This window comes from Budorcas taxicolor, chromosome 1 (genome assembly GCF_023091745.1).
Source record: "Budorcas taxicolor isolate Tak-1 chromosome 1, Takin1.1, whole genome shotgun sequence".
NCBI lineage: Eukaryota > Metazoa > Chordata > Mammalia > Artiodactyla > Bovidae > Budorcas > Budorcas taxicolor.
In genome coordinates, this window is record NC_068910.1 from 8,983,868 (window position 1) to 9,005,336 (window position 21,469).

At 52.2% G+C, this 21,469-nt stretch overlaps 2 protein-coding genes across 2 annotated transcripts; both read left to right on the top strand.

Moving 5' to 3' along the window:
- The first annotated feature begins 383 nt into the window (after positions 1 to 383).
- Positions 384 to 11,834, top strand: LOC128044882 (cathelicidin-4-like). Its single transcript, XM_052637296.1, has 6 exons — positions 384 to 581; positions 1,210 to 1,317; positions 1,471 to 1,542; positions 10,789 to 10,841; positions 10,883 to 11,051; positions 11,769 to 11,834. Exons 1-6 carry the CDS (start codon positions 384 to 386, stop codon positions 11,832 to 11,834), a joined length of 666 nt encoding a protein of 221 aa, XP_052493256.1.
- A 4,951-nt stretch (positions 11,835 to 16,785) lies between these two features.
- Positions 16,786 to 18,065, top strand: LOC128044892 (cathelicidin-4-like). Its single transcript, XM_052637308.1, is given in 5 exon segments — positions 16,786 to 16,873; positions 16,876 to 16,982; positions 17,085 to 17,192; positions 17,326 to 17,397; positions 18,003 to 18,065. Coding segments are annotated over 5 exon segments (438 nt in total).
- Positions 18,066 to 21,469: the final 3,404 nt, after the last annotated feature.

Genomic DNA, 21,469 nt, shown 5'->3' on the forward strand with positions numbered 1-21,469 from the left:
TTGTGGCTTCACTGAGTTGAAAGGAGACGGGGAAGGAGCTGGACAGGAGTGGAGGGAGGTCAGAGGGGATGTAGACACTGTGTACTCCTTCCCTCTTGGAGGGCACAACCCATCTGAGCAAGCCTTACTGTGACACTTCCCATGTGCCCCAGAGAGGCCAAGGTATTAAGAGAGATGGAGAAACCATTTTTTCACCTTGCACAGGGGCCTCCCTGTCCACTGCCCAGAAAACCCATGAGGCAACAGCAAGGAATGTGGCAAGACCTGCTCACACTCTGGGAGGAGGGCAGGGATGGGGAAGGTTCCTGGCTGAACCTTTGCATCAGGCCCATGTTGAGCATATAAGAAGCATCCCTCAGGCGGGAAGAGGCCGACTGGGGACCATGGAGACCCAGATGGCCAGCCTCTCGCTGGGACGGTGTTCGTTGTGGCTCCTGCTGCTGGGACTATTGCTGCCCTCGGCCAGCGCCCAGGCCCTCAGCTACAGGGAGGCCGTGCTTCGTGCTGTGGGTCAGCTCAATGAGAAGTCCTCAGAAGTTAATCTCTACCGCCTCCTGGAGCTAGACCCGCCTCCCAAGGATGTGAGTTGGGGAGGGGGCTGGGGACGGGCCCTTCTCCCGCCTGCCTTGGCCACACTGTCACCCCTTCGCTCAGGCTGGTCCTCCTGTCAGGAAGGCACTTTTCCCTCTAGGTGGGCTCCCATCTCTTGCAGGAAACCTTCCCAGACCTGGGGCCCCTCCCAGCACCAGGCTTCCTGCCTTAGCCTCTCTGCTGTGGGATCAGGCGACCTGCACACCTGGCTCAGGCTCCCTGGACTTCTGGGAGCTCCAGGGATGGAGGGGTCACAGGCTCTGTGAGGTGACTTCCCTGCTAATGTCCCCCCTGCACCTCGGTTTCTCCCTGCTAGAAGGGCTCTGTCAGCCTGGAGGCTCCAGTGAAAGGAGCTCTCCCTGCAGGCGGCCCTGACCTCCCTGGGCCCCTCTGAGGGGAGGCGCTGCCAGCAGCGCTGCTGTGAGGGCCGCTCCTGCTCTCTGTGTGCCCGTGAGGCTGTGCATGTGCTCTGTGCCCTCCCCTGTGCCTCTAGCACCAAGCCCAGGGCCAGACACACAGGGGGCTGGAGAGGCTGCCGTCCGGGTGGGGGGCAGGGAGACAGATGAGAGAAGGAAACATGAGCCTGAGGCCAGTCTCCCCACTTCGATCGTTGACCAGGCGGAGGACTGGGGAGCTCGAAAGCCTGCAAGTTTCAGGGTGAAGGAGACTGTGTGCCCCAGGACGAGCCAGCAGCCCCCGGAGCAGTGTGACTTCAAGGAGAATGGGGTGAGCCTGTGGGCGGGGAGTGAGGGCTGGGATCAGTGCTTCTCAGCAAGCTGAACAGGGAACTTCGGGAAGGTTTCCAGCATCTATGGGGTGAGGTGAGCCTGGGAGGTTACGGCCTGGGGGTTCCAGTTTGACCTTGAGCTCCCCTTGCAGCTGGTGAAACAGTGTGTGGGGACAGTCAGCCTGGACCCATCCAATGACCAGTTTGACCTAAACTGTAATGAGGTGAGTGGCCCCTTCTGGTTTTGGAGGATTCTAGGGGGTAGAGTGTGGAGCGTGCTTTGGACCGATGACCCGCTGCCCCATCCAGGGTAGAGAAAAGCCCTCCTACCTGCACCCCTCTCTCCCCCAGGTCCCAGGTCTCCAGCCCTGGCTCTACATCCCTTAGAGCAGTGGTTCTCTGATGCGGTCCCCACCCGGGAACTGACATGAGACAGATTGTTGTGTCTGAGAGCTCCTGAATCAGACTCTGGGGTGGGGTCCAGCCATTTGTATTTTCACAAGGCCTGCAGGGAATTCTGACTAGGCTGAAGTGGAGAGGAATTGACTCAGTAATGATCTCTAATCCCCTGCTCCAATCCGGCTTTGCTAGGATGGGCTTGTGACCCTTGGAAGCCCTATGTTGGCTGTGGACCTGTTTCTCCCTAGGTGTCTGTATATAGGGATTCAATCATATGCTTCAAAGATAACAGCCAGAGGGTGAACCGGGCCCAACACTCGTGGTGTCCCAGTTAGAGGGCTGTTCAGGTGTGAAGTGAGGGATCTTGTCTTGACCCTTGCACAATCCCACAACAAATCTGTTTTGTCATGGTTTACAGCTTCAGAGTGTGAGGAGACTTCGTCCCCGGCGCCCACGTTTGCCAAGGCCAAGGCCAAGGCCAAGGCCAAGGCCAAGGCCAAGGCCAAGGTCATTGCCATTACCACGGCCACAGCCAAGGCCAATTCCAAGGCCATTGCCATTACCACAACCTCGGCCAAAGCCAATTCCAAGGCCATTGCCAATACCTTGGCCACAGCCAAGGCCAATTCCAAGGCCATTGCCATTACCTCGGCCACAGCCAAGGCCAATTCCAAGGCCATTGCCATTACCTTGGCCACAGCCAAGGCCAATTCCAAGGCCATTGCCATTACCACGGCCACGGCCAAGGCCAATTCCAAGGCCATTGCCATTACCACGGCCAAGGCCAATTCCAAGGCCATTGCCATTACCACAGCCACAGCCAAGTCCAATTCCAAGGCCGCTGTGACAATCATTGGGAAGGCCAACATCAAGGTTAGCACTGCGGCCAAGACCAGCGCCAAGCCCACATCCATTCCTGCTGACATCTCCCATTCCAAGGTTTCCTGGAAAACAGCAAAGGATTGGGTGACATCATACCCATTAAAGAATTTTGATGAATCCTGAGTCCACAGAAGGGTCCTAAGGGTTTGACTTGTTTGCCTAGACTTCTGGACGGTGAAAAATAAATTCTGGTGAAGACAACTTTCCCCCACCTTCAGTTTCAATGTTCTCACCTCTTAACGCTTACTGAGACCGAGTCCTTAAGTCTGAGAGGTCTCCTTTGAGTGTGTGTGTGTGTGTGTGTGCCTGTGCATGGGTGTGTATCTATGCACATGTATGTCTCTGTGTGTGTGTGAGATCACTCCTGTGAACACAGAGAAGCGTGAGGCCCCTGTTCCTTCCAGGAGGGCACGGGGGAGCCAGCAGCCTCAGGAACTCCAGGACAGTGTCTACACCCTCAGGTCCCCCCCGAGCCCTTCACCCACTCCTGCCCTCCTCCTCCAACACCCAGTAGGATGTACGGAGACCTGCTGTGTGTGCAGTGCTGGTGGGAATGCTGCTCCAGCTCTCATGGAGCTGACAGTCCGTGAGGGGCCAGGCTTCTCACCTTGTTAAACACTCACAGAGTCACAGTTCAGTCTCAGGGCTAAGCTGGAAAGTTCAGTGTCCAGAATGTCCCACCTGCCCTTGACAAATTTAACTCTGGAAAAGCCCGCTCCTTTTGCCTTTTCCTGTGGCATCGAGACACATCTCTGTTTCCTTACCTGGTCCCAGATTTCAGTGGTGGGTTTGTGCTTAAGGATCACTTGGTATAAAAATTTGCACCATTAAATAGAAGCATCCTGCTCATTGGGGTAAAGAGCTCTGCATGAGGGTGAGAGACTCAGAATGACACACAGGTCACATGTGTTTGCCCCGGTGTTTCAGACACTGTTCCTGTCCTGCCCACTCCCCATTCTCTAGCTGACCTTTGCTCTGGGGCAGACTGGAAGCACTGGGGAGTTTGAATCCAGGGAGCAGCTTCAACTAACCATTGAGAGGACTTGATGGAAAAACACCTCCTCTTCCTTAGTCCTTGGGCTGTCCTTAGTCCAGACATATCACACCTCTGTCTGAGGTTCCGTGCACTTCAGTGACCTCTTCATTGAACGTACGCTTCTGACTCAGGTCCTGCCCTGTCTCCCGTCTCTACATCCCTGCTGGACCTTTCTGGAATTGCCTCCCAAACAAGCTACTTCCACTAATACTTGTCTTAGGTCTGTTTCCGGGTCAAGACACAGATTCCTTTCTCTCAGAGGTACAGAGGGCAGGATCTCACAGAGGGTGTGCTTTGTTACCTGTCAGGTTTGTCTCCTCTTGGTGAGTAGGCGGGGCTGATATCAGGAAAGTTCGTGCGTCTCACTCGACATCACTTCTCACTGTGGGAGGAAACCCTAAAGGGAAACGCAGGGCTCTGTTGTGTCTGTGCCAGTGATACAGGCTTCCCCGAGCCAACTGTAAAATGGTCAGGATTTTTTTTTAGCTGCTGGTTAAGCTCCTGGTAGCTTTGAAACGGTGGACGTTCCTGCCAGTGTGTTGATGCCTCCCAAGCTCCGTGCCACCCGGTCCTGTCCGTGCTGCTGAGGCAATGAGAACTGCAGGGAAGAGAGTTGGTACCAGAACACACAACTTGGAGTCCGCCGTTGTTGATGAAACTGAGTAGCAATGTCTTTATTTTCCAAAGCGCACACTAGATGTCAAAACCTGGGAAGAGCCACTGGAAGGGTTGTTTGTTTGTTTGTTTCCTTTTATTTATTAATTTTTATTGGAGCCTAATTACTTTACAATATTGTGGTGGTTTTTGCCACACATCCACATGAATCAGCCATGGGTATACAGGTGTTCCCCATGCTGAACCTCCCTCCCACCTCGCTCCCCATCCCATCCCTCAGGGTCATCCCAGTGCACCAGCCCCGAGCACCCTTTCTCATGCATCGAACCTGGACTGGTGGTCTCTTTCACATATGATAATACACATATTTCAATGCTATTCTCTCAAATCAACCCACCCTCTCCCTCTCCCACAGAGTCCAAAAGTCTGTTCTTTACATCTGTGTCTCTGATTTCACTGTCTCGCATATAGGGTCATCATTACCATCTTTCTAAATTCCATACATATACCTTAATATGCTGTATTGGTGTTTTTCTTTCTGACTTCCTTCGTTCTGTATAATAGGCTCCAGTTTCATCCACCTCATTAGAACTGATTCAAATGCATTCTTTTTAATAGCTGAGTGATATTCCTTTGTGCATATGTACCACAGCTTTCTTATCCATCCATCTGCCGATGGACATCTAGGTTGCTTCCATGTCCTGGCTATTGTAAACAGTGCTGCAATGAACATTGGAGTACAAGTGTCTCTTTCAATTCTGGTTTCCTTGGTGTATATGCCCAGCAGTGGGACTGCTAGGTTATGCGGCAGTTCTGTTTCCAGTTTTTTAAGGACTCTCCACGTCATTCTCCATAGTGGCTGTCCTAGTTTGCATTCCCACCAGCAGTGTAAGAGGGTTTCTTTTTCTCCGCACCCTCTCCAGCATTTACTGTTTGTAGACTTTTTGATAGCAGCCATTCTGACTGGTGTGAGATGGTACCTCATTGTGATTTTGATTTGCATTTCTCTGATAATGAGTGATATTGAGCATTTTTTCATGTGTTTTTTAGTCATCTGTATGTCTTTTCTGGAGAAATATCTGTTTAGTTCTTTGGCCCAGTTTTTGATTGGGTCACATATTTTTCTGGAATTGAGCTGCAGGAGTTGCTTGCATATTTTTGAGATTAATTCTTTGTCAGTTGCTTCATTTGCTATTATTTTATCCCATTCTGAAGGCTGTCTTTTCACCTTGCTTATAGTTTCCTTCGTTGTGCAAAAGCATTTAAGTTTAACTAGGTCCCATTTGTTTATTTTTGCTTTTATTTCCATAGAGGATCCTGCAATGATTTATGTCAGAGAGTGTTTTGCCTATGTTTTCCTCTAGGAGTTTTATAGTTTCTGGTCTTACATTTAGATCTTTAATCCATTTTGAGTTTATTTTTGTGTATGGTGTTAGAAAGTGTTCTAGTTTCGTTCTTTTACGTGTGGTTGACCAGTTTTTCCAGCACCACTTGTTAAAGAGATTGTCTTTTCCCCATTGTATATTCTTGTCTCTTTTGTCAAAAATAACATATCTATAGGTGCGTGGATTTATCTCTGGGCTTTCTATTTTGTTCCATTGATCTATGTTTCTGTCTTTGTGCCAGTACCATACTGTCTTGATGATTGTAGCTTTGTAGTATAGCCTGAAGTCAGGCCGGTTGATTCCTCCAGTTCCATTCTTCTTTCTCAAGATTGCTTTGGCTATTCAAGGTTTTTTATATTTCCATACAAATTGTGAAATTATTTGTTCTAGTTCTCTGAAAAGTACCGCTGGTATCTTGATAGGGATTCCATTGAACCTATAGAGTGCTTCGGGTAGTATACTAATTTTCACTATATTGATTCTTCTGATCCATGAACATGGTATATTTCTCCACCTATCAGTGTCATCTTTGATTTTTTTCACCAGTGTTTTATAGTTTTCTATATACAGATCTTTTGTTCCTGGAAGGGCTGTTTCTACCTTCCCAGGGCACCCATGGACAGATGGAAGACCTCCACTAGGGCATGCCAGTCATTTGGGAGGGAACACAGAGGCACCCAGGAAAGGGGTAGGAGTGTGTGGGCTTCGTGTGAAGGGCCCTGTCTTTCTCCATCCTCACAGAAGTTGATGTCTGCATGGGCTCAGCTCACTTCCTGCTAGAAGGTCATTTTGTCTGGATGGGCTCAGCTCACTTCCTGCTTGAAGGTCATGGTCTCCAGGAGGCTGACCCTGAGGTCCTGAGGGTTTGCAGTCTTTGTCCTGGTAGAAGAATGAAAGAGGATTTGCTTTCCTGATGTACCCAAGGCATCCAGGGTCCTGTTTGGGGAGAGGACAGCCCCTCAGTCTCTCTGCTGACAGGTCTGGCCTGGGCCCCCAGCTGCCTTGTCTATACCCATGTCCCCAGTAAAAACCCACTCACAGAAGTGGTACCCATGCCCCGGTCTTCACTGCCTGGGGCTGTCCCTGAGCCTGGTTCTCTTCTGCAAAGCTCAGGCACCTTCCCGCTCAGCCCCCACCCAGGCCGAGGTCACCTTGTCACACAGTCCCAGATCCTGTGGAGAGGAGCTGGTAGGATGTTTGCTGTGCTTGGTGGTGGTGAGATTTGGAGCCTGAGCTTAGCTCAGCTGAGGCCCTTGGAATCACTGGGCTCAAGGTTGACTCTGAGCAGTCACCCTGATGCCCTCCAAGTACTCTGGCTACAGTGTGGCTGGTGTAGCCTCTGTTGGTTTTATGTCCCCCCCTCCAGTACCTGGGGGTGGGATGGTGCTGCCCTCCTGCCAGCTGACCTGCTTCATCAAACCCTGTGCCTGGGAAACCCCAGGCTAGCTGAGGAGTTTCCAGGAGGACATAGCCTCTCCATCTCCTCGCTTCACCTGAAGTGGTCAGTGGGAAGAAGGAAGTAGACGCTAGCAGAGAGAGGGTCCTGATGCTCAACCTTCCTTCCCTGTTTCCTGCAGAGGGCAGGAGGGATGGCCAAATTGCCCATCACTGGTCCCTGAGAGGTGGATAGCATGCTGGGTCAGTGGAAGGATTGGGTTCCCCACTGGGTCTGCCATTTCCTAGGGAGGGGAGGTGTCCTTCATTGAAAGATATGCCTGTGGGTCTCATTTTCCTTGACAACTGATGTACACAGAGAGCTGGTGAGTGTTCCCAGAGATCTGGGGCCCTGTTTAGAACTGGGTTTCCATTCCGATTGCCCCAGATCCTCAGGGACCAGAAGGGTGGCTGGGAGGAGAAAGGAGGGGGTGATGCAGGATCAAGGCTCCTACCTGAGTTTGTTGGGGGTGAAAAGTGTATGTGGATTTCCCAAAGACCGGATGTGGAGTTGGGGGGAACCTGGCTGAGAACAAGGGCGTGGTGTCTTTCCTGAGAAGAGCTCTGTTCTGACAGGCTGTGAAGACTAAAGCAAGAGCCTGGATGCATGGAAGGCTCACACTTGGCATCATAGGAGGCACAGCCTGAACCTGGCAGAGGACACGACACCGCATCCAGAGAGGATGGGCGAGGGGACTTCAGTCTGAAGTCTGAGCAAAGGCAAAGGCTCAGAGGCAGGAAAGCATAGGGTGGGTGTCAGGTTACCAGTCACCCAGTAACCATGTGTATTGCTAGTTAGTTTCTATTGCAATCATCTCCCTTTCCTCCCCTGATTTGGGAGAAGGATACAGCTTGACCAAGGTGCCTCTGGGGCAATATCTGGGCTGTGTAACTAGGTTTCACAAAGCCCAGCTTTCTTTCCTTCTCCAAGACTGAGTGGGCAACTAAACTGTGTATCCAGGCTGCCTCTTTCCAAGGTGGCCTGGCCAAGCCCCCAAGGGTCTCCCAGGGCAACTGAGACCACGAGCCACTCCGGGCCTCACGGGCACATGGTCCTTCCGTGCAGGTGATGGATTCGAATGGGCTTCATGGTCTCAGGATTCCTCTGTCCCTTGGACACATTCTTTTTCCCAGCTGTTCTTTCTTGTCCTCTCAGTGGGCCCCGCTCCCCCATCCCCACCAGTGTTCAACCAGAGCACTGAGCAGGGAGTCACTGAGGTCAAATCAGAAGAGATGTCCTGAAATCTCTGTGAGCCAAGAGAAGTTTCCTTGTGTGGTTGCAGGTCAGGGAAGGCTTCTCAAGTTGGAAGACGGGTCAAACAGAGGTATCAGGTGCAGAGACGGGAGGAGGGCAGGAGGCTTGAGGTGGCTTGTGGTTGGGGTGGATGGGGCACCCTGACACCTGAGAACCTCAGGGCGGGGGTGTGGACAATGATGAGGATCAATATCCAGACCATGGTGCCCCTGCCTCAAGGCAGCTGGTCAGTGGCCACATGAGTGGCTGGCAGGAGCCCTAGATGACAGGGTGGAGGGTGGACAGTAGTTAGGGAAGAGCCTGGAACACAAAGAAGTTAAACTGTGGGGCTTGTGGCTTCACTGAGATGAAAGGAGACGGGGAAGGAGCTGGACAGGAGTGGAGGGAGGTCAGAGGGGATGTAGACACTGTGTACTCCTTCCCTCTTGGAGGGCACAACCCATCTGAGCAAGCCTTACTGTGACACTTCCCATGTGCCCCAGAGAGGCCAAGGTATTAAGAGAGATGGAGAAACCATTTTTTCACCTTGCACAGGGGCCTCCCTGTCCACTGCCCAGAAAACCCATGAGGCAACAGCAAGGAATGTGGCAAGACCTGCTCACACCCTGGGAGGAGGGCAGGGATGGGGAAGGTTCCTGGCTGAACCTTTGCATCAGGCCCATGTTGAGCATATAAGAAACATCCCTCAGGTGGGAAGAGGCCGACTGGGGACCATGGAGACCCAGATGGCCAGCCTCTCGCTGGGACGGTGTTCGTTGTGGCTCCTGCTGCTGGGACTATTGCTGCCCTCGGCCAGCGCCCAGGCCCTCAGCTACAGGGAGGCCGTGCTTCGTGCTGTGGGTCAGCTCAATGAGAAGTCCTCAGAAGTTAATCTCTACCGCCTCCTGGAGCTAGACCCGCCTCCCAAGGATGTGAGTTGGGGAGGGGGCTGGGGACGGGCCCTTCTCCCGCCTGCCTTGGCCACACTGTCACCCCTTCGCTCAGGCTGGTCCTCCTGTCAGGAAGGCACTTTTCCCTCTAGGTGGGCTCCCATCTCTTGCAGGAAACCTTCCCAGACCTGGGGCCCCTCCCAGCACCAGGCTTCCTGCCTTAGCCTCTCTGCTGTGGGATCAGGTGCCCTGCACACCTGGCTCAGGCTCCCTGGACTTCTGGGAGCTCCAGGGATGGAGGGGTCACAGGCTCTGTGAGGTGACTTCCCTGCTAATGTCCCCCTGCACCTCGGTTTCTCCCTGCTAGAAGGGCTCTGTCAGCCTGGAGGCTCCAGTGAAAGGAGCTCTCCCTGCAGGCGGCCCTGACCTCCCTGGGCCCCTCTGAGGGGAGGCGCTGCCAGCAGCGCTGCTGTGAGGGCCGCTCCTGCTCTCTGTGTGCCCGTGAGGCTGGGCACGTGCTCTGTGCCCTCCCCTGTGCCTCTAGCACCAAGCCCAGGGCCAGACACACAGGGGGCTGGAGAGGCTGCCGTCCGGGTGGGGGGCAGGGAGACAGATGAGAGAAGGAAACATGAGCCTGAGGCCAGTCTCCCCACTTCGATCGTTGACCAGGCGGAGGACTGGGGAGCTCGAAAGCCTGCAAGTTTCAGGGTGAAGGAGACTGTGTGCCCCAGGACGAGCCAGCAGCCCCCGGAGCAGTGTGACTTCAAGGAGAATGGGGTGAGCCTGTGGGCGGGGAGTGAGGGCTGGGATCAGTGCTTCTCAGCAAGCTGAACAGGGAACTTCGGGAAGGTTTCCAGCATCTATGGGGTGAGGTGAGCCTGGGAGGTTACGGCCTGGGGGTTCCAGTTTGACCTTGAGCTCCCCTTGCAGCTGGTGAAACAGTGTGTGGGGACAGTCAGCCTGGACCCATCCAATGACCAGTTTGACCTAAACTGTAATGAGGTGAGTGGCCCCTTCTGGTTTTGGAGGATTCTAGGGGGTAGAGTGTGGAGCGTGCTTTGGACCGATGACCCGCTGCCCCATCCAGGGTAGAGAAAAGCCCTCCTACCTGCACCCCTCTCTCCCCCAGGTCCCAGGTCTCCAGCCCTGGCTCTACATCCCTTAGAGCAGTGGTTCTCTGATGCGGTCCCCACCCGGGAACTGACATGAGACAGATTGTTGTGTCTGAGAGCTCCTGAATCAGACTCTGGGGTGGGGTCCAGCCATTTGTATTTTCACAAGGCCCGCAGGGGATTCTGACTGGGTTGAAGTAGAGAGGAATCGACTCAGTAATGATCTCTAATCCCCTGTTCTAATCCGGCTTTGCTAGGATGGGCTTGTGACCCTTGGAAGCCCTATGTTGGCTGTGGACCTGTTTCTCCCTAGGTGTCTGTATATAGGGATTCAATCATATGCTTCAAAGATAACAGCCAGAGGGTGAACTGGGCCCAACACTCGTGGTGTCCCAGTTAGAGGGCTGTTCAGGTGTGAAGTGAGGGATCTTGTCTTGACCCTTGCCCCGTCCCACAACAAATCTGTTTTGTCATGGTTTACAGTTTCAGAGTGTCAGGAGACTTCGTCCCCAGCATCAACATTTCCCAAGCGAAAGGCCATGGCCAAAGCCATTGCCATTGCCACTGCCAAGGCCAGGGCCAAGACCATGGCCAAAGCCATTGCCATTACCACTGCCAAGGCCAGGGCTAAGGCCATGGCCAAAACCACTGTGATAATCATTGTGAAGGCTAAGGTCAAGTTTAGCGCTGTGGCCAAGACCAATGCCAAGTCTACGTCCATTCCTGCTGACATCTCTCATTTCAAGGTTTCCTTGAAAATGGTGAAGGATTGGCTGCCATCACACCCATTAAAGAATTTTGGTGAATCCTGAGTCCACAGAAGAGTCCTAAGGGTCTGATTTGTTTTGGCTTAGACTTCTGAATGGTGAAAAATAAATTCTTGTGAAAACAACTTCCTCCAGGATTCAATTTCTACTTTCTCGCCTCTTCCCATTTATTGAGACTGAGTCCTTAACTCTCAGAGGGCTACTGTGTGTGTGTGCCTCTGTGTGTGTGTGTGTCTATGTATGTGTGTGTCTATGTTTCTGTGTGTTTGCATGTTTGTCTATGTGTGTGTGTATGTATCTGTGAACACAGAGAAGTGTGAGGCCCCTGTTCCTTCCAGGAGGGCACGGGGGGAGGCAGCAGCCCCGGGAGCTCCAGGACAGCGTCCTCACCCTCGGGTCCCTCCCGAGCCCTTCACCTGCCTCTGCCCTCCTCCTCCAACACCCAGTAGGATGTACGGACACCTACTGTGTGTGTAGTGCTGGTGCGAATGCTGCTCCTGCTCGCACGGAGGTGACAGTCCACGAGGGGTCAGGCTTCCCACCTTGTTAAACACTCACAGAGACTGTTCTGGGCATTGCACCTGCAGGCTCAGCCCTGAAACTGAACTGCGTCTCTGTGAGTGACACATAGATCACATCACTGTTTGCTTCAGTGTTCAGACACTGCCCATGTCCTGCCCACTCTCCCTTTTCTAGCTGACCTTTGCTCTGGAGCAGATGGTAGCCCTGGGGAGTTTGAATCCAGGGAGCAGCTTCAACTAACCATTGGGGGAACTTGATGGAAAAGCATCTCCTCTTTCTCCCTCCTTGGGTGTCCCACTCCCAGATGTGCCACACCTCTGTCTGAGGTCCCCAGCTGGCTTTAGTCTCAGCCATGCACTTCAGTGACCTCTTCATTGAACATACTCTTCTGACTCAGGTCCTGCCTTGTCTCATGTCTCTACATCCCTACAAAGCTTTCTGGAATTGCCTCCCAAACAAACTACTTCTGCTAATTGCTTGTCTTAGGTCTGCTTCTGGGTCCACCTGAACCAAGACACAGATTCTTTTCTCTGAGAGGGACAGAGGGCAGGATCTCACAGAGCATGTACTCTGCTACCTGTGAGGCTTGTCTCCTCTTGGTGAGCAGGTGGGGCTGAATCAGGAAGGTTAGAGGAAAACAATAGAATGGGAAAGGCTAGAGATCTCTTCAAGAAAATTAGAGATACCAAGGGAACATTTTATGCAAAGATGGGCTCCATAAAGGACAGAAATGGTATGGATCTAACAAGCAGAAGATATTAAGAAGAGGCGGCAAGAATACACAGAAGAACTATACAAAAAAGATCTTCATGACCCAGATAATCAGGAAGGTGTGATCACTCACCTAGAGCCAGACATCTTGGAATGTGAAGTCAAGTGGGCCTTAGGGCCTACGAACAAAGGTAGTGAAGGTGATGGAATTCCAGTTGAGCTGTTTCAAATCCTGAAAGATGATGCTGTTAAAATGCTGCACTCAATATGCCAGCAAATTTGGAAAACTTAGGAGTGGCCTCAGGACTGGAAAAGGTCAGTTTTCATTCCAACCCCAAAGAAAGGCAATGCCAAAGAATGTTCAACCTACCACACAGTTGCACTCATCTCACACACTAGTAAAGTAATGTTCAAAATTCTCCAAGTGAGGCTTCAACAGTATGTGAACTGAGAACTTCCAGATGTTCAAGCTGGATTAAGAAAAGTCAGAGGAACCAGAGATCAAATTGTCAACATCTGTTGGATCATAGAAAAAGCAGGAGAGTTCCAGAAAAACATTTACTTCTGCTTTATTGATTACGCCAAAGCCTTTGACTGTGTGGACCACAACAAACTGGAAAATTCTTAAAGAGATGGGAATACCAGACCACCTTACCTGCCTTCTGAGAAATCTGTATGCAGGTCAAGAAGCAACAGTTAGAGCCGGACATGGAATGATGGACTAGTTCCAAATTGGGAAAGGAATGCTTCAAGGATGTATATTGTCACCCTGCTTATTTAACTTATATGCAGAGTACATCATGAGAAATGCTGGATTCAATGCTGGATGAAGCACAAGCTGGAATCAAGATTGCTGGGGAAAATATCAATATCCTCAGATATGCAGATGGCACCGCCCTTATGGCAGAAAGTGAAGCAAAACTTAAGAGCCTCTTGATGAAAGTGAAAGAGGAGAGTGAAAAAGCTGGTTTAAAATTCAACATTTAAAAAACTGAGATCATGGCATCCAGTCCTGTCACCTCCTGGCAAATAATTTGGGAAATAATGGAAATGGTGACAGACTTTATTTTCTTGGGCTCCAAAATCACTGCAGATGGTGACTGCAGCCATGAAATTAAAAGATGCTTGCTCGTTGGAAGAGATGCTGTGACAAACCTAGGCAGCATATTAAAAAGCAGAGACATTACTTTGCGGACAAAGGTCCATCTAGTCAAAGCTACGCTTTTTCCAGTAGCTATGTATGAATTTGAGATTGGACCATAAAGAAATCTGAGCCCCAAAGAATTGATGCTTTTGAATTGTGGTGTTGAAGAAGACTCTTGAGAGTCCCTTGGACTGCAAGGAGATCCAACCAGTCTATCCTAAAGAAAATCACTCCTGCATATTCATTGGAAGGACTGATGCTGAAGCTGAAGCTCAAATACTTTGGCCACCTGACACGATGAACTGACTCATTTGAAAAGACCCTGATGCTGGGAAAGATGGAAGGCAGGAAGAGAAGGGGACGACAGAGGATGATATGGTTGGATGGCATCACCGACTCAATGGACATGAGTTTGAGCAAGCTTCAGGAGTTGTTGATGGACAGAAAAGCCTGGCTTGCTGCAGTCCATGGGGTTGCAAAGAGTTGGACATGACTGAGCAACTGAACTGACTGAACTGATGTGTCTCACTCTACATCACCCCTCACCGTGGGAGGAAACCCTATAGGGAAACTGAGGGCTCTGTTGTGTTTGTATCAGTGATACAGGCTTGCCAGAGCCAATTGTTCAATGGTCAGGATTTTTTTTAGCTGTTTGTTAAGCTCTTGGTGGCTTCCCTGGAAGCTCAACTGGTAGAGAATCTTCCCGCAATACAGGAGATCCCAGTTCGATTCCTGGGTCGGGAAGATCCTCTGGAGAAGGGATATGCCACTTGCTGCAGTATTCTTTGGCTTCTCTTGTGGCTCAGCTGGTAAAGAATCCACCTGCAATGTGGTTGATCTGGGTTCAATCCCTGGGTTGGGAAGATCCCTTGAAGGGAAGGGCTACCCACTCCAGTATTCTTGCCTGGAGAATTCCATGGACTGTATAGTCCATAGCGTTGCAAAGAGTCAGACACGACTGAATGACTTTCACTTTCATTTTAAGCTCGTGGTAGCTTCAAACCAGTAGATCTTCCTGCCAGAGTATTGACGCCTCCCATGCTTGTGCTGCCCCATCCTGTCTGTGCGGCTGAGGCAGTGAGAACTGCAGGTAGGAGACTTGGTACCTGAACACACACCTGGAGTCCACTGTTGGTGATAAAACTGAGTAGCATCTGTCTTTACTTCCCAAAGCACATACTCGTCAAAACCTGGGAGGAGCTGCTGGAAGGGCTGTTTCTACCTTCCCAGTGCACCCGTGGGCAGATGGAAGACCTCCGCTAGCACAAGCCAGTCCGTGGGGAGGGAACACAGAGGCACCCAGGAAGAGGGAGGAGTGTGTGGGCCTTGTGTGAAGGGCCCTGTCCTCCTCCATCCTTCCGGAAGTGGATGTCTGGATGGGCTCAGCTCACTTCCTGCTCAAATGTTGTGGTCTCCCAGGAGGCTCACCCTGAGATCCTGAGGGTGTGCAAAGATGGGAGAGGGGACTTCAGTCTGAAGTACGAGCAAATGTAAAGTTTCCGAGGAAAGAAGGCACAGGGAAGGTTTCAGGCTTACCTAGTAGCCAGTAATCATGTGTATTGCCAATTCTTTTCTACTGTGACCATCTCCTTTTCCTCATTTGAGTTGGGAAAAGGATATAGTTTGACCAATAGGCCACTGGGCAATACCTGGACTGTGAAACCAGGTTGCACAGAGGCCCACCTCTCCTTTCTTCTCCAAGGCTGATGTGTAACCAGCACTATCCATCCACCTGCCACCTTCCGAGGGGGCCTGGCCAAGTCCCCAAGGGTCCCATAGGAAAACTGAGACCAAAACAACCCCAGAAATCACAACTACATGATAATTCCTCCTGAAACTTGTACAAGAATTTCCTTCTTGGCTTGTGACCCGTCTATTGCTTTGGTCCATTATCCTTTCAGCCAGCTGTGTTCTCAAAACCCCACACACTGGCCACCACAGCGTGGTGTCCCTACCAGGGCATGGGACAGGAATTCACTTGAGGTCAAATTGGAAGAGACTTCCTGAAGGCTGCGGGACCCAAGATGAGGAGGTGCTGAATCTCCTTGGACATCAGTGAAGGCTTCCTAAGGGGAAGTTCAGGGCAAGCAGAGGGATCAGGGGCAGAGATGGGAGACGAGCAGGTGGCTCTGAGGTGCCTGAGTGTTTGGGATGGACAGGGGAGCCTGACACCCGAGACCTGCAGGCAGGAGGGAGAGGACAATGCCGAGCATCAAGCTCCAAACCTTGTTGCCCTTGACTCAAGGCAGCAGGTGAAATGGTCAAATCAGTGGTTTGCAGGACCCCTAGACAATGGTGTGGAGGGCGGACAGTGGTCAGGGGAGAGCTAGGAACATGCTCTCTAGAAACTGCATAAAGAAAAGGCTTTAACCTAACCTAATTATTTGGTGAGGACTGTCCATCCTTTGGTTGCCTTCACTGTGAGAGAGAACAAAGAACTGTGGTCATGATACAGATGACACTTCCTCATAGCTGGGGAGTTGGGAAGGTACCAGGGTAACAGCCCAGGCATCTGGCCTTAGGAAATATATGACTGAGAAAGTAATCAGAAGAATCCAGAAGAGGGGACAGATGGAGCCAAGCTCCTGACTGGCTGAGAACTGAGCCCAGAGGACAGGATGGTGTGGCCTTGATGCCTGCCTTGGTACTGGCTTGGGGGGCAGTTAGGCTCTAGACATGATGATACTGTCAATCATTCGTGAAAGTTGTTGAGTGCCTACTGGCCAAGAGCCTTGAGCAGGAGATTTATTATTGAATATACTCCTTTAAGGGCTTCCCATGTGAAGCTAGTGGTAAAGAACTCGCCTGCCAGTTTAGGAGATGTAAGACGTATGGGTTTGATCCCTGGATGTGGGAGATCCTCTGCAGAAGGGCACGGCAACCCACTCCAGTATTCTTGCCTGGAGAATCCCATGGACAGAGGAGCCTGGTGGGCTACAGTCCATGGGGTCACAGAGAGTTGGACATGCTGAAGTGACTTAGCATGCACACATGCAAAGTCCTTTAAACTGTTGTTCAGGTGTGCAAGTGTAAGACAGATCTCTTAAGGACTCAAGCATTTTGAGCAAGCCTGCCGGTGACACTCCCCAGGGTGTCCAGAAGAGACCAAGGAGTTGTCAGGGAGACCCTATCTTCACCTTGCACAGGGGCCTCCCTGCCCACTGCCCAGAAATCCCGTGAAGCAACAGCAGGGGCTGAGGCAAGTCCACCTCACGCCCTGGGAGGAGGCCAGGGATGGGGCAGGTCAGGAAGACTCCTGGTTAAGCCTTTGCATCAGGGCCCAGGCTGAGCAGAAAAGGAGGGTCCCTCGGGCTGGGAGGAGGCAGACTGGGCACCATGGAGACCCAGAGGGCCAGCCTCTCGCTGGGGCGGTGGTCACTGTGGCTCCTGCTGCTGGGACTAGTGCTGCCCTCGGCCAGCGCCAGGCCCTCAGCTACAGGTAGGCCGTGCTTCGTGCTGTCAATCAGCTCAGTGAGCGGTCCTCAGAAGCTAATCTTTACCGCCTCCTGGAGCTAGACCCGCCTCCCAAGGATGTGAGTTGGGGAGGGGGCCGTCTAGGTGAGGGGCAGGGAGACAGATCAGAGAAGGGAAAGTGAGCCTGAACCCAGTTTCCCCCCGCTTTAATCCATCACCAGGATGAAGATCTGGGCACTCGAAAGCCTGTGAGCTTCACGGTGAAGGAGACTCTGTGCCCCAGAATGACTCAGCAGCCTGTGGAGCAGTGTGACTTCCAGGAGAAAGGGGTAAGGCTGGGAGTGGGGTCAATGTCTCCCAGGGAGCTGAACAGGGGGCTTCTGGGAAGGTTTCCTGTCCCTGGGGTGAGGCTGGGAGGTTGTGGCCCGGGGGATCCAGTTTGATCTGAGCCTCTCCTTCCAGCGGGTGAAACAGTATGTGGGGACAGTCACCCTGGACCTGTCCAATGACCAGTTTGACCTAAACTGCAATGAGGTGAGTGGCCCCTTCTGGACTGGGGGGTTTCTAGGGAAGGTAGTGTGTGGAACATCCTTTATACCAATGACCTGCTGCCCCATCCAGGGCAGAGAGAGGCCCTCCTACCCTGGCCCCTCCTTCCCTAAGCCCCAGGTCTCCAGCCCTGGGGCTGCCTCGCTTAAAGCAGGGGTTCTCTACTGGGGTTTCCATCTGGGAACTGACATGAGATAGATCCTCAGGACCCACTCAGACTTCCTGAATCTGACACTGGGGTGGGGCCCAGCCATTTGGATTTTCACAAGACCTCCAGGGAATTGTGACTGAGCTCAGTTTGTGACACACTGACTGCAGTCATGGGTTTTCAGCCTCTGCTCTCATCCAGCTTTGCTGGAATGTGCTTATGACCCTGGGAAGCCCCATGCCATCTGTGGCCCTCAGTTTCCTCTCTGTCTGTAGTGTGGAGATTCAACCACATGCTCCAAGGGTCACAGCTGGAACGTGACCTGGGGTTCCAAGGCTCCTTGGGCAGCCTGGGAAGGTCGAGGTGTGAGTGTGGGGGGGTGTGTGTCAAGGGTTAATCTTGAGTCAGTCCCAAAAGAAGCCTGTGTCTTCTTGTTTCACAGTTTCAGAGTGTCAGGATACGCTGGCCGTGGCCAGTCTGGCTTGGACCCAGAATCCGAGGTTGATGGAGAAGGACTGTCGGATCCTGAACCTGGGGAAGACTCCTAAGTGTCTGATTTGTTCTGATTCAGGCTTCTGGACAGTGAAAATAAATTCTTGTGAAAACAGCTTCCTCCAGGCTTTAATTTCACTTGTCTCCCCTTTGCCCACTTATCAGGACCATATCCCTAACTCTGGGAGGCCCCCCACGAATGTGTGTGCATCTATGTGTATGCGTCTATGTGTGTGTGTGTGATCACTCCTGTGAGCACAGAGAAGCGTGAGGCCCCTGTTCCTTCCAGGAGGGCATGGGGGAGGCAGCAGCCCCAGGAGCTCCAGGACAGTGTCCCCACCCTCGGGTCCCACCCGAGCCCTTCACCCACTCCTGCCCTCCTCCTCCAACACCCAGTAGGATGTATGGAGATCTGCTGTGTGTGCAGTGCTGGTGGGACTGCTGTTCCTGCTCACGTGGAGCTGACAGTCCATGAGGGGCCAGGCTTCTCGCCTTGTTAAACACTCACAGAGACGAAGTTCAGTCTCAGGGATAAACCTGCAGGTGCAACACCCAGGACATACTTCTTGCTCTCAACAATATTAATTCTGAAATAGCCCATCCCTCCTGGCTTTTCCTGTGGCATTTAGACTCAATACTGTTTCTTCAGCTGGGTCTCAGATGTCAGTGGTGGATTTGCGCTTAGCGATCACATAGTGTAAAAATTTGCACCATTAAAAAGAAGTATCCTGCTCATCGGGGTGAAGATTTCTCCATGAGGGCATGAGAGACATAGTGACACAGAGGTCACATGTCTATTTGCCTGTGTGTTTCAGACACTGCCCATGTCCTGCCCATTCCCCATTCTCTAGCTGACCTTTGCTCTGAGGCAGACAGAAAGCACTAGGGTGTTTGTATCAGGGAGCAGCTTCAACTAACCCCTGGGGGAACTTGCTATAAAAACATCTCTTCCTCACTCCCTTGGGGGCCCACCTCCAGACGTATCACACCTCTGCCTGAGGTCCCCAGCTGGGTTGAGCTCCTGTCATCCACTTTAGTACCTGTTTATTGACATGTTTTTTTCTCACTCATGTCCTGCCCTGACCCCTCTGTCTACATTTCTGCTGGCTTTTTCTGGAATTACCTCGCAAACAAACTCCTTCCACTAAAGGCTTGCCTTCAGTCCCCTTCTGGGCCACTGTGAACCAAGACATATTCCCCTGTCTGAGAGGGACAGAGGGTAGGATCTCACAGAGCATTTACTTTGTTACCTGTCAGGCTTGTCTCCTCTTGGTGAGCAGGTGGGTTGATTGCAAACAGGTTAGAGGAACCTTGTGCATCTTCTCTACATCGCCATATGCTTTGGGGGGAAGCCCTACAAAGGGAACCCAGAGCTGGGTTGTGTCTGTGCCCGAGGATCCAGGCTTGGTAGAGCCAAGTGTGAAATGGTCAGATTTGTTTTTTGAGCTGGCTGTTACACTCTTGGTAGCTTGAAATCAGCCATGGTGGAAATTTTTACACCATGGAAACTGACAAATGCTCCACATTAGGCCCGTCACCGCTGGCACATCCCAGCCCCACTGGAGAGACGGACCACCCATCAGGATGACATGGCATCTGTGCAGGTCACTTCTGTTTTCAGTCGTTCCCCGTGATTGCCCATCCTGCTCCCACGGTCATCCATCTATAGCCTCGGGCCAGTCTCGTCCTTTCATATTCTACGTTGGCGTTGACCTGACGTTCCTTGCTGTGGAGGAGGCTCTCAGCATGCGCAGGTAACCACTGAGAGCAGAAAGGGGTAGATGCTTACATTGGTTCCATCTGAATCCTAGAGCAGGGAGCTGAAGTGGTCCCTGGCAGGGAGGTCTGCAGGCCTACTCAGCGCCTTCTAAGGGGATTGGCTTCTGAGTGTCTGCTGTTCCATCCCTGGACCTCTTACTCCCTGAGAGAACAAATATCAGATCCTTCCATTAATGACTGAGCATCAGGCCAGGGCAGTGGTCACGAGAGGAGGGAAGAGCCTCTCTAGAGGCTGAGAGAGTGTGGGGCTGCCTGGGACGAGCTACTGAAGACAAGATGAGGCAAGTTGATTCCCTGACAGGCTGGACCATGTGGGCGTGGGTTGTGAGAGCACAGTCCCGGGCTGCTCAGCACCTGGGTGTAGGTACGAGATGTGTGTGGGGGGAGATGACAGTTCAGTTTTGACCCCTTTGGTTGGGGGGGCCAGAGGGATGCTGATCTCTGGGTGGGGTGCTGGGCAGTAGGCATTGTTAGTGTCTTGCTCAGATCCTGTCACTGGGCGGCTGCCCTGAGGACCCCCAGCTGTTGGGACTGTGGGAGGTAGATGGTAATGGCTCACAGGTCCCCCTTCACAGCTGCCTTCACAGCTTCCCCCTCCCCAGGAGATGGCTGGGGTACTCTGTCTCCTCTGCACTTGGCCTGTGTAAGTGACTGCCTGTGAGGGACATGAAAGCCCAGCTCCCTCTGCAGTGAGTCCTAAAGCAGGGGTGCAACGCCAGTTCCAGGGCTTTTGGGGTGAGGTTTAAGCTCGTCTCAGGGTAGAGCACCTTCCTAAGGGAGGGTTTGGGTCACCCTGCTGAGTCTGCCATTTCCTAGTAAGGGGGGTCCTTGATTGAATGGTTTACCTGTGGGTCTCATTCTCCTCATCAACTGACCTACGCAGAGAGCTGGTGGGTGTTCCCAGAGGTCTGGGGGCACTGGTTGGGACTGGATTCTGCTTCTCCTTGCCTCAGAGTCTCATGGACAGGAAGGATGGCTGCGAGGAGCAAAAGAGGGGGCAATGCAGGATCAGGGCTCCTACCTGAGTTTGCTGGGTGCACGTGGGTTTCTCAAGGATCAGATGCAGAGTCGGGGACATGCTGGCTGGGGACAAGGGCTGTGCCGTCCTTCCTGAGAAGACCTCAGCCCTAACAGGCTCTGAGGACTAAACCAGAAAAGCTGGTTGCTCAGGGCATGAAAGACATGCTCCTCACCATGGGAGGTGCCATCAAGGACCTCGCTGAGGACCCTACACAGAATTAGGGAGGATAGGGGAGGGGACTTCAGTCTGAAGTGTGAGCCAATGCAAAGGCCCAGAGGCAAGAAATCAAAGGGAGGGTTTCAGGCTTACCTAATAGCCAGTAACCATGTGTACTGCTAGTTATTTTCTATTGTAATCATCTCCCTTTCCCTCTTTGACTTGGGAAAAGGATACAGCTTGACCAAGAGGCCACTGGGGCAAGACCTGGGCTGTGTAACCAGGTTGCACAGAGGCCTACCTCTCCTCTCTCCAAGGCTAATGTGTAACCAGCACCATCCATCCAGCTGCCAGTTTCCAAGGGGCCCCAGCCAACTGCCCAGAGTCCCATAGGCCAACACATGCCAAGAGCTACCCCCGGCCTCCAGTCACATGGCCATCCCAAGGGAAGCCTTAAAAGA